The 13,710-nt window shown below is 35.7% G+C and overlaps 1 protein-coding gene across 1 annotated transcript in view; it reads left to right on the top strand.

Annotated features, from left to right (window-relative positions):
- Nucleotides 1-1,473: 1,473 nt before the first annotated feature.
- The window catches only part of GPATCH2 (G-patch domain containing 2), an 85,519-nt gene continuing 73,282 nt past the window's right edge, over nt 1,474-13,710 (top strand). The window contains exons 1-2 of the mRNA XM_010171231.1: nt 1,474-2,180; nt 7,406-7,467. Of these exons, the coding sequence (XP_010169533.1) occupies nt 1,483-2,180; nt 7,406-7,467 (760 nt within the window). The 5' untranslated portion in view covers nt 1,474-1,482. The remainder of the gene's footprint in view (nt 2,181-7,405; nt 7,468-13,710) is intronic.

The following is a 13,710-nucleotide window of genomic DNA, read 5'->3' as shown; positions in this document are numbered from 1 at the left end:
GTTTCTAGCACTCTGTGCTTTTAGTGATCTTGCAATTGATATGTTTAAAATAAGTATTTCTGAAAATGGTATAAAAGGAGACTATATAATTTCTTTAGGTAAGATATTTCATTACCATCTTGGATTTCTTCTTGAATATGCTCTTCAGTTCCTGCATTTATATTTGAAATTTGTGTGCTTTATGGTCATGACTGTCCATTCAGCCATCACCACTAAGTACCTTTAACAATGGAGTTTGTGGTAAGTCAGAAAGGGGACTTGTGTGCTCTATGTCCAGCTTTTCTCCACATCTATAGTTCTTCCCAGTATAGGTAGAAAACCATTTCTTCTTTCCTCCATCGATTTATATTGGAAAACAAGTGAAGAGTCTTGCTTTTAAATGTCCTTTACATAAATTACTGTCTTTCATATTTATCAGTTAGTGTAAGGTAGCAAAGAGCATGAACATAATTCTCTGTTTTACCTCAACAAAAGGAGTCTTCTGATGTAAGAATCCTATTGATTGCTGTGTTTAGAGGTTCACAGCCTTCAGAGAAGAATTAGAGTTCAGCAGCGATCATTTATGTTTTCTTTTTGTAATTATGCTTATGTAATGTGTGGGTGAACTTACTGAAGTGTACTGAGTTAAATACATGCTAAATGCTAGTGAAATTTGAGGAGGAAGGAGCAAAACATTTGAAAGAATAAGACCTTAATCAGACACTGTGTGTATTTAGGGATATTTTTCCTTACACAAATGTGTGATTCTAAGGATGTGAGTGCCTACACGTGGTGGGAAGCTTTGCGTTTAATACTCTAGAATTACCTGTAGGAGGGTATTCTCTCAACTTCATATCAATCCACTGAATCAATATTAAAAAAAATCAACCAAACAAATGGATATAAGCCATTTGGAAAGACAGAATTAGTCACTATTAAAAAAAAAGTTATATATTATCAAGCAATTACTGTCTTAACTTCATTTTGATATTTAGGCAGCATCAAGAAATAATTATCCTTAAAACTATTTTATTGTAACAACAATTCTTAAACAGAACTCCTTAATATACTATCAGGGAGGAATGTTATAGATTCCATTTCCCATTCATAAATTTAACATGTGCTTCCTACCTGCAGTTAGAGTGAATGCCATGTGAAATCCTTGAAAATCATAAAAATGTGATGCAGTGAATTAAAAACAAACAATAATGGTGAGGTCAAAAACAAATGGGAAAAAACCCACTCTTCTTTCCAAGACAGAAGTTTGGGAAGATACCTTTCAAAAGGAATGTATGCTGGTGTGTTGCAAATTGTCTAGGACTGGTTGGTGAGGCTTTATCTTTCAGCAGAAATACAGTAATCTTTATAGGATGGACACTAAGACTACTTTACTTAGAGTGGCTAAAGTGATTTTGGCAGGTGAAAATGCTGTAGAGTTTATGCTTAACACTTCAGATTCATTTTTATTTTCTTATGTGTTTTCATAGGCATTTCAGTAGGACTATGGAGGAGCTAGTTCATGATCTTGTCTCAGCACTGGAAGAAAGTTCAGAGCAAGCCAGAGGAGGTTTTGCTGATACTGGAGATCATTCTCGAAGTGTGTCTTGTCTTCTAAAGCGACAGGCAAGGAAAAGGAGGGGACGAAAAAGACGTTCATTTACCACCCATCATCCTTGGGAGACTGGTCACTGCTTAAGTGAAGGTTCTGATTCCAGTTTAGAAGAATCAAACAAAGACTACAGGGAGAATCATGCTAATAAGAAAGATCACAGTGACTCTGATGACCAGTTGTTGGTTGCTAAACGTAGGCCTTCCTCAAACTTAAATAACATAAGAGGGAAAAGACCTCTGTGGCATGAACCAGATTTGGCTGTTGACAGTTTGGGAAACAGAACTTTGCGCAGGAGAAGAAAGGTAAAACGGATGGCAATAGATCTGCCATCAGAAGTCTCTAATGCACTGACAATAACTCAACAGCAGGATAACAGCAGAGATCAAGAAATGGACAATGACAATAAAACATACCAACTCCAAGACTTTTCCAAGAGCAAAGTGAAAAAAAGAAAAGTAGCTGCAACTCGACAAGGACCAGAAATCTTGGATGAAGGAGTAGTTATAGAACATGAAGAAATGAACCAAGCAAATAAGGACAAAATGGAGTATGAGGAGCAAAAAGGCTCAGATGAGAACATGAGTGACAGGTTATTCTTTCTCTTCCTTTTTACAGAAACTTTGGATAACATTTGTTTGCTTTTATTGCTGTTTCTTGTATTTGGAATCTTTGGATTTTTCTTAAATTCCAGAGTTAAAATGCTAGCATCAATTGTATCCGTTTTAATGAGTTACTCTTAAATTTTTTTAAGTCTACTATTTTTAATATCTATGAGTTGCTCAGGTGAAGGAATTCAGCATAAAATAGAGAGTCATGTAGCAGAGGAATAACCAAGAGAACAGTTTCTTGAAATAACATGCTCTAATTATTTCAAGATTAAGAATGACAGAATATAGAAATGATTAATACATTTTTTTCTGAGTATTTCAACTGGTGACAGTTCTTAGACAAAAATTAAGATTTTTTTCCAATTTCTAGACATTGGTGCTTTGATTGTTATCTCTATTAATCAGAAAAGTTGTCACTGCTTAGAGTCACCATTTGGACAGTATGTTCTTATGTGTCATGGGCATAAAAATTCTGTAGGTTGCCAAGGATATACATCATTTACGAAATGCAAAAACCAATTTACAGTTCAGAAACACCTGAGCTTACCATCAGAAAAATGGGGGAATGATGACCCTTTGGCAATACACCTCATCCATCCATTCCAGACAGCAGTCATACTACAATGGTAATTGTTTCCAGGGTACTATTTTGACAACATAGTACAGTGCAAGTCATTTTTCCACCATACACAAGGGATGTTACTTGCAGGGCCTGGTAAGCTTGATTATGTTTATCCCATGTGCCTGGTTCTGAATGTAGAACTGTCAACAAGAAAGACTCCTATTAAAACACATAATTTTGGTCAGTTGCTTGACAGCACTAGTGTCCCTGGGTTTTTTTGTAAGCATTTTATCTATAAGCTGTTAAACCTTTTTCTTACTGGAGAGGTAGAAGTGAGATGCAGAGAGTACCCAGGGGTTTTGACCAGAGCAGACAGATTAGTTACTGTAATAACAGCAGTATTGGTAAGTGACCAATTACAGTTACTGTCGGAAAAATTCTTCCAAGTCTTTTTATTACATATTAGTTTTGTCCTTCACCTGTGGACAATAAGCAGCTGAAAGAGCTGAATGAATCCTGAGTCTTAAAGATTTTTCCTAATGTCTTAATTACTAGAGCAGAAGCAGTCCTTCAGGGCAGCCAGTGTAACTTTAGACATCTCACTTTGACGTGCAAGACAAGAGTGTGTGGTGGCAGGAAGCCTTTAGAAAATTTCCTTCTTCCTTGATACTGAGAATCTGTTTCCCCAAGTTTGGTACCTAAAGATGGATGGTCAAAAATTTCCTTGGCACTAGGAGCCATTGCATAGTTTATCATATGTCTATATTCTTGTCGCTTTTTTATTTATAAAAGATTTTCTGTTACACTACAAAGGTAACAGTTCTCCAACTCAAAAATTCTGTAGCTAATTTTTGGGTGAAGAGTGATCAATACGAAAATCCTTTTGCAGACTCCCAAAACTGTGGTACTTCCAGGTCAGTCTGAATCTCTCTCTTCACCCCTGCCAAAGAAACATTATTGATTTAAAATACATCTTCCTCTTCAAAATCCTTAAAGTTTTGTTACACCAAATGCTGTCATTTTTCAAATCATACTTCAAATGTTTGTCTCTGGCCCCAATAAATGGCCTTGAAAACTATTCTCATCTTCATAGTGTTTTGTGCTCATACACATGGTTGAGTGATGGTCTGTCATTCTACTGAATTTCTTGCAATGATCATCTCTACCACAAGGTTTGGAAACCACTGAATTAGAAAATTTGCATTCCAAAATGTGATTAGAAATCCACTATATCTAAGCCTCTCAGCTGCACAGTGAATCTGAATATTTTGTTTGTGAATAATTTTAACTTGTTTTAAACTAATTTTACTTAAATACAATAATGTCTCTGTTGTTTGAGATCATTTAGGCAGAAGAATTGGTAACAACTAGTAAACTCTGTTCCTAAGAGTATGTTCTAAAAGTACAAGCTGAGATTTTAAAAGGGAACATCAGTTTTGTAAGATTGCACAAGATATGGAGAGGTAACAAATTATCTTGGATAAAATTCATGCTTCAGCAACACTTGTTGGAAGAGAAGAAATTAAAAAAAAAAAGTATATAAAGTTTCTCTAATTTTGTACATTTGTATGCATACATTTTAAGAATTATTCAAAAAAAAGAGTAATTTTTTAGAAGTTCAGTTTTTAAAAACAAAACAAAGCCAATAATTTTTAATGGAATTTAAATGACTTGGATCTAAAATTGGTGAGGAGAAGTTTTCTGTGTATATGTGAAATTACTTTAAAATAACATACATGTTTAAAGTGCACATTAAAAATGCAAAGTAACACTTCTTTGGCAGTCTTTTATCTGTGTGTGTGTGTGTGTGTGTGTGTTCAAACACCAAACACAATGATAGACCTTTTTAAAGTGTGGTGTTCAGGAGTAGCAGGAGGAGTCTTCAAGCTCTTAAGATGTCAGCATCTAAATGATCCCAAAGAATAATTCCTGTGAGGTTGTTTCTGAGCACTGGAAATGAGCTTTCCATGATCAGAGCCTGTCCTTTGCTTATTCTCCCTTATCCTCAATACTTCACTCCTCAGCCAGTTTCAGCCAAATTTGACAGTGCATAGAGTTCTGGATAATGTTTAATTCCTGCAAGCTTTGGTGATTGCATTTTAAGTGACTAAAGAGGGGAGAAATCTCTCCCTAGAGAGAGCAAGAGCAACAGTGAAACACAGAGGTGCCCACCTGCCCATCAGTGCCTGTACAGTGGCTGCTCTGTTCTTGGGGACAGGATTGGTTAGTAAACAAAGGTCACAAGTCCATATGAAACCAAAGTATGGGACAGTTTGCTAGGAGTGTTAAATAATAATAAAAATATTTATTCTTTGTTTCCACAAATATATAAATGAAGCTGTGAAAGCCTTTTGGGTAGCAGAGCTGTTCCTTCCAAGTTTTTTCTTACATACCCTATTTTAAAGGAGTAAAAGGAATCTGTGGCTTTTTAATTTTTACTGGAAGTCTTGCTGGGAGAGGAATTCTTATTACAAAGCAAAAGGATTAGCAATGTACTGTGCAAAATTATATTAAAACTGAAAATAAATTCCATCATAACAGCTTTCATGTACTTAGATATTAATGTATTAATTCCAGAGGTTTTGAATTTATTCAGTGAAATGACTGTCATGTAGCAATTATCTCTGCTGTAATCCCTGCCCTATTTGACTGGGGCCTGAGCAGAATGAACACAGTGGCTACCATGGATATGCCAGTGTTATAGTTTAATATTTTATTTTTTTTTACCAAAACATTATTATGTGTAATTTTGCACAATTAAATTTTCTTAGTTAAAAAAATAAACAAATAAATAAATAAAAGATGGGATTGTTCTCAAAATTGGAAATTTTGATGGGGAAAGTGGCAGAAATACTAGAGTTGAAAGTATTTCCTAACTTTTGTTTTAAAATTACAATTAAACAATAAATGGACAAGAAGACTCTATGAAAAGGAAATGTGTTTTTTGTTGAGAGGTGTATGATGCAGAATTGTGCACAATGAAATGTAAGGACAGTAAGGCCATCTGTGTTGTAAAGCGAGGATGGGATGCTTGCTAGCAAGATGTTACTGGGATTTACAACATTAGGAGGTTCAAATTTTGAACTCCCCCATGAAAGATGGCTCCTTTCTCATTGCATGCCTGTCATCTTTCTTCTGCTTAGGGCAATTGTGCAAGTGCCTAATTCTGTTCTGTTATGTTTAAAAGATGTTATAAGTATTGCTTATACAGGAAGAATATGCATAAGCAGAAGATGCAGCAAAGATTAATAAAACTTAATCTTCAAACACAGAATTCCATATACATATATTTAAAAAAAAAAAAATCACTGCTTTGTGGCTTCTGATACCATATTCTGTTTCAAATCCTTTTGGGATACCTCCCAAAGGAAGATACAAAAACCAAATATATACTTATAATTAAACACAGATTAGACTAATGCTTATTGCAAGCTTTAAAATTTAAGGCTTATTTTGTGAGACACTCATTTAAAAGCAAGTAATTTTCCTGAGTGTACCAGTTATTTAGGAACAAAAATAAAACTAATTTATTGTTAGAAAGTAACTAAAAATAATTGAAACCAGTTGAATTCAAGTATAGGACTGCATGTATATTTTAATATGAGTAAATGTAGAAAGGTCATATAAAGATCTCAAGTTCTTATAAGTAGCTTGAATGCAACATTGGGTATTTATAACTTGAACTTGAATTTGTGTGGTGAACTGAAGTGATTTTTTAAAATTATTCTTCATCCTGCTGCAAGTAAAATAGGATTAAATTTTAGTGACACTATTACTCCTTAGCAGGGCTACTTTATTAACAAAAAATGAAATAAATGGCTTACAAAAAATCCTTTTGTGTCAAACTCACCAAATTGTGATCTGTATTTAAAACGCAAGTCTGTTTGTTTTACTATTTAGAGACATGTGGAATGTTGTTTGTAACATTTTGTGTACAGCAAAAACCAAAATATTTTGCCTATTGATATCTTTGAATTTAGAGAGAAGTGTGTGCATGTTGAATACGCACATTCTAATTTTAAGGCCATGATAGAACTCACAGAAAAGTAAATTGTACCTTGCTTTTTTTGTTTATGTTTCTTCAGGGTGACCTTTATTTTGATTTAATTGGCTACCTTTGCTGTAAACTTTCTCCCCAAGTTGTATGTTGTGAAACCTTAAGCAGTATCTTTTCCAGAATATTTGCAAATGATGTTTAGAAAGGTAATTCGATTTTCAGACTCTTATATTTCACATGCTGAAGGAAGAATTAGGCTGCTTTTGATTGAGGCTTTTCTTATTTTATTGAGCAGTGATATTCCAGGATCAAGCTGAATTGCACAGCATAAGAAGGGAGCAGAGAGCATTTGATGGAAGCAGATAATAAAATGCATCAATTGTGTCAGCACCTCGTTACAGTCACATCTGGCTTACTGTCAGGGTACCATTAGATTCCTGTGGTTTTATGTGCCAAAAATAATATGCTTTGTAGTTAATGGAACTAGGATATTTGCAGTTTGATTAAAAAAAAAGAAAAAAATCATCCTATTTTCCTTCCAATCTTTGGTCTTAAGTTCAATTTGAGCACAGCCTTGTCTCCTTAAAATTTTACGACTGAAAGATCAATTGTTCTTTTGATCTGTTTCTTTCTTTCTCTTATTACAGTGAATCCAGCAGTCTGAGCAGCAGTGATGCTGGTTTGTTTACCAATGATGAGGGAAGACAAGGTATTGAAACAATCTTTCCCTTCTCCACCCCTCAAACCACATCAGTTGAAATTCTGTAAGCGTTACAAGTTATTTCATAGGTTAATGACTATATTTCAGTCGCTATTACTGTTTTAATGAGTTGAAGTATAGCTTGCTTTCTGGGTTGCCAGAGGGTGTCCTGAATCCATGACTTAAATCAAAAGCTGTCTTGAGAAGCAGTCTCTGTAATACAATAAACTTACAACTTGAGCGTCTCCAAAAGATCATCTATACTAAGTTTTAACTCTTCAGTTGCTCCAGTTTTCAGGCAGGACTCTGTGATCATAGTACTGCTTCTCAAACTGTTTTTGAGGTGGCTTTTTTCTTTCTTTTCTTCCAAATTGATATTGCAGGATTTTAGAGTTCTTTTTCATTCATTTGAAACTACTTTTCAAACAACTACATTTTCAGCTAAGACTGTGATTAGAAGGTGCATGCTGTTTAAAATCTCTCCTTTCTGAAAATTTTTTCTTTAATCTAAAAAGCAGTGAAGATTCAAAATTTTCCTTTTGTATGCAGAATGTTCTCACATGTTTTTACGTGATAAAAACTATTGAGGATGGAAGTATAAGGGTTTTTTTTCAGCTTTAGTGTTTATTGCCATCTTTAAGTGCAACACATTTACCTTACTAGCATCTTAGTGCCCAGCTCATGGTCTAGGAGCTTGCTGTGTTTGACAGTATACAAAATTGAGGCAAAAATAGTCTCAGGTGACTGAGGCTTGCTTTTTTGTTGGTGATTCTAAGTTAATGGTAATGGAGATTATTTCCTTATGCATTTTGCCACAGACTACTTGAGTGTATACAAGAAAACAAATCCTGGACCATTTCACAGTAGTGATCTAGGTTAAAAGAATGTTTTTTTCCTGTGTTTTTATTTTGCTTTCTAATGTGCAATTCAGGCTCTTCTGGTTTTTTAATCTTCTATTTTAACATTACAATAGGGAGATGATTTCTCAGATTTAAAATAAGGATGTTACTTTCCTTGCTCAACAGTAATAAATAAATAAACTGTACCTCCCAGTCTGAGTACGTGTGTAGTTATGCTAACTCATACCTTTTTTGAAGAATTTAGGCTCTCTTTCAAAGTTTAGGTTGATCTTTTAACTTCAGATGAAAAATATTTCAATACGAGACACATCAAAAATACTTGTTTTTACTTAAGAATTGCCTATATTAATTTCTCCTTTGGCTTGCAATTTTTAAAACTTTTGTCCTCTATGTTTCTATGTAATGTGACTTACCACACTTCGGAATTACACACACTTTTGTAGTACCCTTCCAATATATTTGTATCAATATTTCTGTCCTCAAGTCCTGAACAAAATTGTTTAAATCTTTGAACACTATGATTCAAAACGTGTCAGTTACTTTCTGTTTTTCTTCTATATTTTGTGGGAGGAAAAGGGGAGGGCTCAGTGAACAACAGTGTTCTTTCACAGGTATGGTGTTTTAGTGTTGGTTCTTTACTTTAAAACTGTATTTTTTTTTTTTTTGCCTGCTTGATTTTTGAACCTTGATTCAGTTTGATTGTAATTTTCAAGCTGAAAGCACTAGACCTGAAACAGTATTCTGAAATATAAATAAAAAGAACAATAATAATTAAACTTGAGAAGGATATTTTCAGGACAAAACTTTTTTTTTTTTTTAATCTCTACTTTGAACTAATTATTTTGTGGGTATGATCAGAAGACCATTAGCTTCACACTGGATCACAGACATTCTTAGATCTGCATTATAGCTTTGGTTTTGTGAAGACTTTTCTGCGAAAGTACTATCAGAGATCCTGCTGCAAAACCAAACTGGTTTATTTTCCAATAATACTTATTTCCCCCAGATTTTTTATCTTTTTTTATCTTTGTACTCCCCTTATGAAGTAAGATGAGGTTATTTTATCTCTGTAAATTAATTTATACCTGAGCTGAGACACATACAAAATTGAAAAGAATGAAGGAGGAAGGAAATAAATTGGATAAAAGCAAAGGAAAAGCGTAGATGAGAGAAACAAAACTGAAATAGGACAGGATGAAAATGTATTAAGGGAAGAACTGACTTATTTTGCTGTCTGTTTTTAAAAGCTAGACTCTGATTCCTGTCTTCCCAGTGTCCCTACTCCAGGATATATGTTCAGAACATCTGCATCTTGACCTCATTTGTAGTTCAAATTTTCTGCACTTCTGACTTCAGGTTTCCGCTAAGTCAAGTGGAGAACCAGGGACTGATTAATGCTGCCTCGTGAAATACTTGGTTTAAATGATGTGCCTACCATCATTCAGAAGTTTGGGTAGCAGAGGACAAGAGGATCCTGTTCTCCAGGGCAGCATTTGTTCATTTTGTGTCTCTGAGATTAAGAACCATATCTCATTTATTGCAGACAAATACTCTTTATAAAACCCTAATTAATTCCCAAAGCATATTCATCCTATGGGACAGACATTCTAGAAAATGAAGTGATCTAAAGCAGCAATTTCTTCAAGCAATTGGCCAGTCAGTTAACTAGTTGAGTATTTAGTTCTGAACTTTGGAGTGCCTGACCTTGCAGCTTTTAATTTCCAAAATTGTTTCAGAAAGCAAACGGAAATAAATTCCACCACAGTAAACGTACTCTTCTGTGCACAGACTTTCAGAAGAGTTTCAGCTTTTATAATTTGATTCAAGAAAAACAGGTGTAGCTGTAATTGTGGGGGTAGTAGTGGGTTAATTGCTAGATATATTTTAGTTGCCATCAATTGGTAAGATAAAAGAAAAATGCTGAGACTTGAAAATCCTGTGTTCAACTCCTAATATGCAGTGTGCCATCGAACATTTAAAAGCCTTTATACCCTTTTCCTTTCCAGCCTGCCTCTGTTGCAGTCTCATAGCTTTTTTGTTTATTTGATTTGTTTTGTTCCTATGAAGTTCTCATCTGAGCCTAGTCGTGCTTGTCACAGAATCATAGAATAGTTTGGTTGGAAAAGACCATTACGATCATCTAGTCCCATCTGTAAACCTAACATTGCCAAGTTTACCACTAAAGCATGTCCCCAGGTACCACATCTACCTGTCCTTTAAATACCTCCAGGAATGGTGACTGCACCACTTTCCTGGGCAGCCTGTTCCAATGCTTGACAACCCTTCCAGTGAAGGGTTTTTTCCTAATATCCAACATAAACCTCCCCTGGCACAACTTAAGGCCATTCCGTCTTGTCCTATCACTTGTTATTTGGGAGAAGAGACCAACACCCACATCTCTACACCCTCCTTTCAGGTAGTGGTAGAGAGCGGTAGAGAGACCTTTACAATAAGGTCTCCCCTGAGCCTCCTTTTTTCCAGACTAAACAACCCCAGTTCCCTCAGCCGCTCCTCATAAGACTTGTGCTCCAGCCCCTTCACCAGCTTTGTTGTCCTTCTCTGGACACGCTCCAGTGCCTCAGTGTCCTTGTAGTGAGGGGCCCGAACCTGAACATCATAACTCAAGGTGCAGCCTCACCAGTGCCGAGTACAGGGGCACAATCACTTCCCTACTCCTGCTGGCCACGCTGTTTCTGATACAGGCCAGGATGCCATTGGCCTTCTTGGACACCTGGGCACACTGCTTCTTGTCCTCCTCCTCCAGGTTATCTGGGTGCCTATGTCAGGTCATGTAAAAGGGCAAAAAGCAGCTCTCTTGTGCTCTATTCCACTATTATATTATCTTCTGGCAGAAGTAACTGGTACTCAGTGTTTTGCAATCCCAATATAGCAAATGCTTTTTCTGCTGTGAAACATTGCGTACCCGGTACAGTTAGCCAGCAAAAGCTTAAAGATCATGGAAAATGCTCAGTGCAAGTACAGTCAGTGAAGAAGATAGCTGTTGAGCTATTAACAAACCTCAAGTGAGTTCTTACGGGTTGTATTTTTTACAGGGATTTGTAAATTGGTCAACTTTGGGGTAAGATTTAATATAATTAGCAAAAAACCAAAATCCTATGCAAATATCAAGCCCTTGAGTATGGAGGTGGGAGAGCCTGCCAACAAAGTAATTGAAAGAACTGAACAGTGTATCAGAAATCCTTGTGACTTTTCTTTTTCTTCCTCCTCTTTCCTTTGTTCCTAATAGCATTTTCATAAATGGCTGTTTTGCAGTTATTAAAAACTTGAATGATAACCAGTGTTATGCCTGGTGTAGAAAAATTTTGCAATAAGAGTTTAGAAATAAATGGTCTAATCTTACATTGCAACATATAATACAACTGTATTATAGGCCTAGCTAGTAGGAACACCTGCTAGTAGGATCACTTTACAGGAATGCTTTACAAAGGCACTTTATAAATTAAAAGGCACTTTAAGTTGAGCTTTCAACACAATGTTAACAAAACTGTAACATTATTCAAACTCTAGTTGATATTATTGCTGTTTTGGGAAAAAAAAAAGTCAAATTCCAAGTATATTCTTTAATGAATTTTATAGTGTGGGTATGGCAAATAAAACATTATATTCTGCATTCCTAGTCCATCTACACCTGCTAGTACACTTGGGGAAATTCAAAGTTTGACTTAAGTCCCCTTAAATCATGACATGCAGCACTTGAAATGTCCTTTAAGATCTAAGCAAGTAGGAAAGAAAATTATATTAATAAACTGTTAAACAGTTAAAATTGGAGAAGGTCAGGGAATGTCAGAGTGCTGTGGCTAAGCTTTTAAAGATAGCTGTTCATTATTTTATGATTAAACATATATTCATTACTGTGTCCTTTATGAAGATGACCCACTACTGATTCAATGCATAAGAATTCCATCCTTTTGTCTTCTCTAGTGAGAAACTAATTTGGACCTTGTATAGCATCTCAGCAGCTGCAAGTGTCAGGGTGTTGTTCTCCGTATATAAAATAAATGGAATGTGCAATGCCAAGTGTAATTTTGCTAGTTTTGAACTGTTGTGGCTAATTAGTTTACAGTATTTGCAGGTGAAAAAGAAATAACGTTAAGGTGCTGTATGTGGCCTGAATAGTTGAAATCCTAAATACTGCATGTGGATCACAGTGGCAGAGATGAACATAGAGCTGAGATCATGTCGTATACTTGGTCCAATTTATTAACAGAACACCTGTACAGTCCTCCTACTCAAGAGCAGGGAATGATGTTACATTGGATGGGAGGGGTAGGAGGAAGCCTTCATGTGAAGTTTTCAAGCTTGAATCAGAAGTAGCTGCTTAAATTGAATGGTGGCCTGCTCTCCCTTTTACCAAGGTACCTCTGTAGAGCACAAAGAACAAGATGCAATGTGCCTCTGTAGATGGGTAACTTAACCTTCTACTTTCCTGAAACTCCTTGTATGTGTTATAGTGAATCTTCTGATGTGTCCAAATGATCATTACAGCTGTTAGCAGTGGGTTGGGTTTGTTTGGGGTTTTTTTGCCTAGAAAAAAGTATACTGGTCATGGAAATGAGACTAGCATCCTAGGGTATTTATAGCCTACGTGATACTGCTCTCTGTGTGTGAGTTGATGGATAATGGAGTAGCACAGTACCAAGCAGCGTTTATAGGGCACTGATGCCAAATTCTTTTAATGGTAGCTGCTCAAAGTGGGTTGTGGTTGTTACAGGCAAGCACATGTACACCATATGTGACTGCTATGGAGGGTATTCTGGCCCTTTTGAAATAAAAGAAAACTAGGAAGAGGACAAAAACTGTGTGCAGTGGAAAGTCTGTTTGTCATACTCCTGCACTGCTTTAGCTAAAATAAGGTTCAGGTGAAGCTATTCTGAACATGAAACTGATGGTGATAAAAATGGGGTCTGTGGCCATAGATAAGAAACTCATAAAAATAACTTTCTAAACTTCTTAAAGGAGAAGGCAAGTAATTTAACATGAAGGAGAGGTAATTGGATACATCTATAGTCTCAATAATACAGAAATGAAAATTAGGGAAACAGTAACTGGGGGAAGGGGACAGCGCAAAAATAAATAAAGCCAGGAACTGAAGTGCCTTGAAATTTTAGAATTGAAGTTGACATTCCTGAGCCTTAAATGGATATTTTTTTTTTTCCTGATCATTGCAGTTATAATTGAATGTAAATTGCTTTGAAGTAATTCCTTGAAATACCTAACATTACCCACAAACAAGCTTATTGTGTTTTAAATATGTGGCTAGGAGAATGCATGGGCTCGGATTTCAGTTTCTGCAGATCTGGAGGTGGTCTTACCTTTCCTGTACCTTGGAAGAATAGGATATTTTGCCATAGTCTTGTGCTGAATAGAGGTT

This window comes from Antrostomus carolinensis, unplaced genomic scaffold (genome assembly GCF_000700745.2).
Source record: "Antrostomus carolinensis isolate BGI_N321 unplaced genomic scaffold, ASM70074v2 scaffold15957, whole genome shotgun sequence".
Lineage (NCBI taxonomy): Eukaryota > Metazoa > Chordata > Aves > Caprimulgiformes > Caprimulgidae > Antrostomus > Antrostomus carolinensis.
Note: the sequence above shows the minus strand (reverse complement) of the source record. Positions and strands in the feature narration are given on the sequence as shown.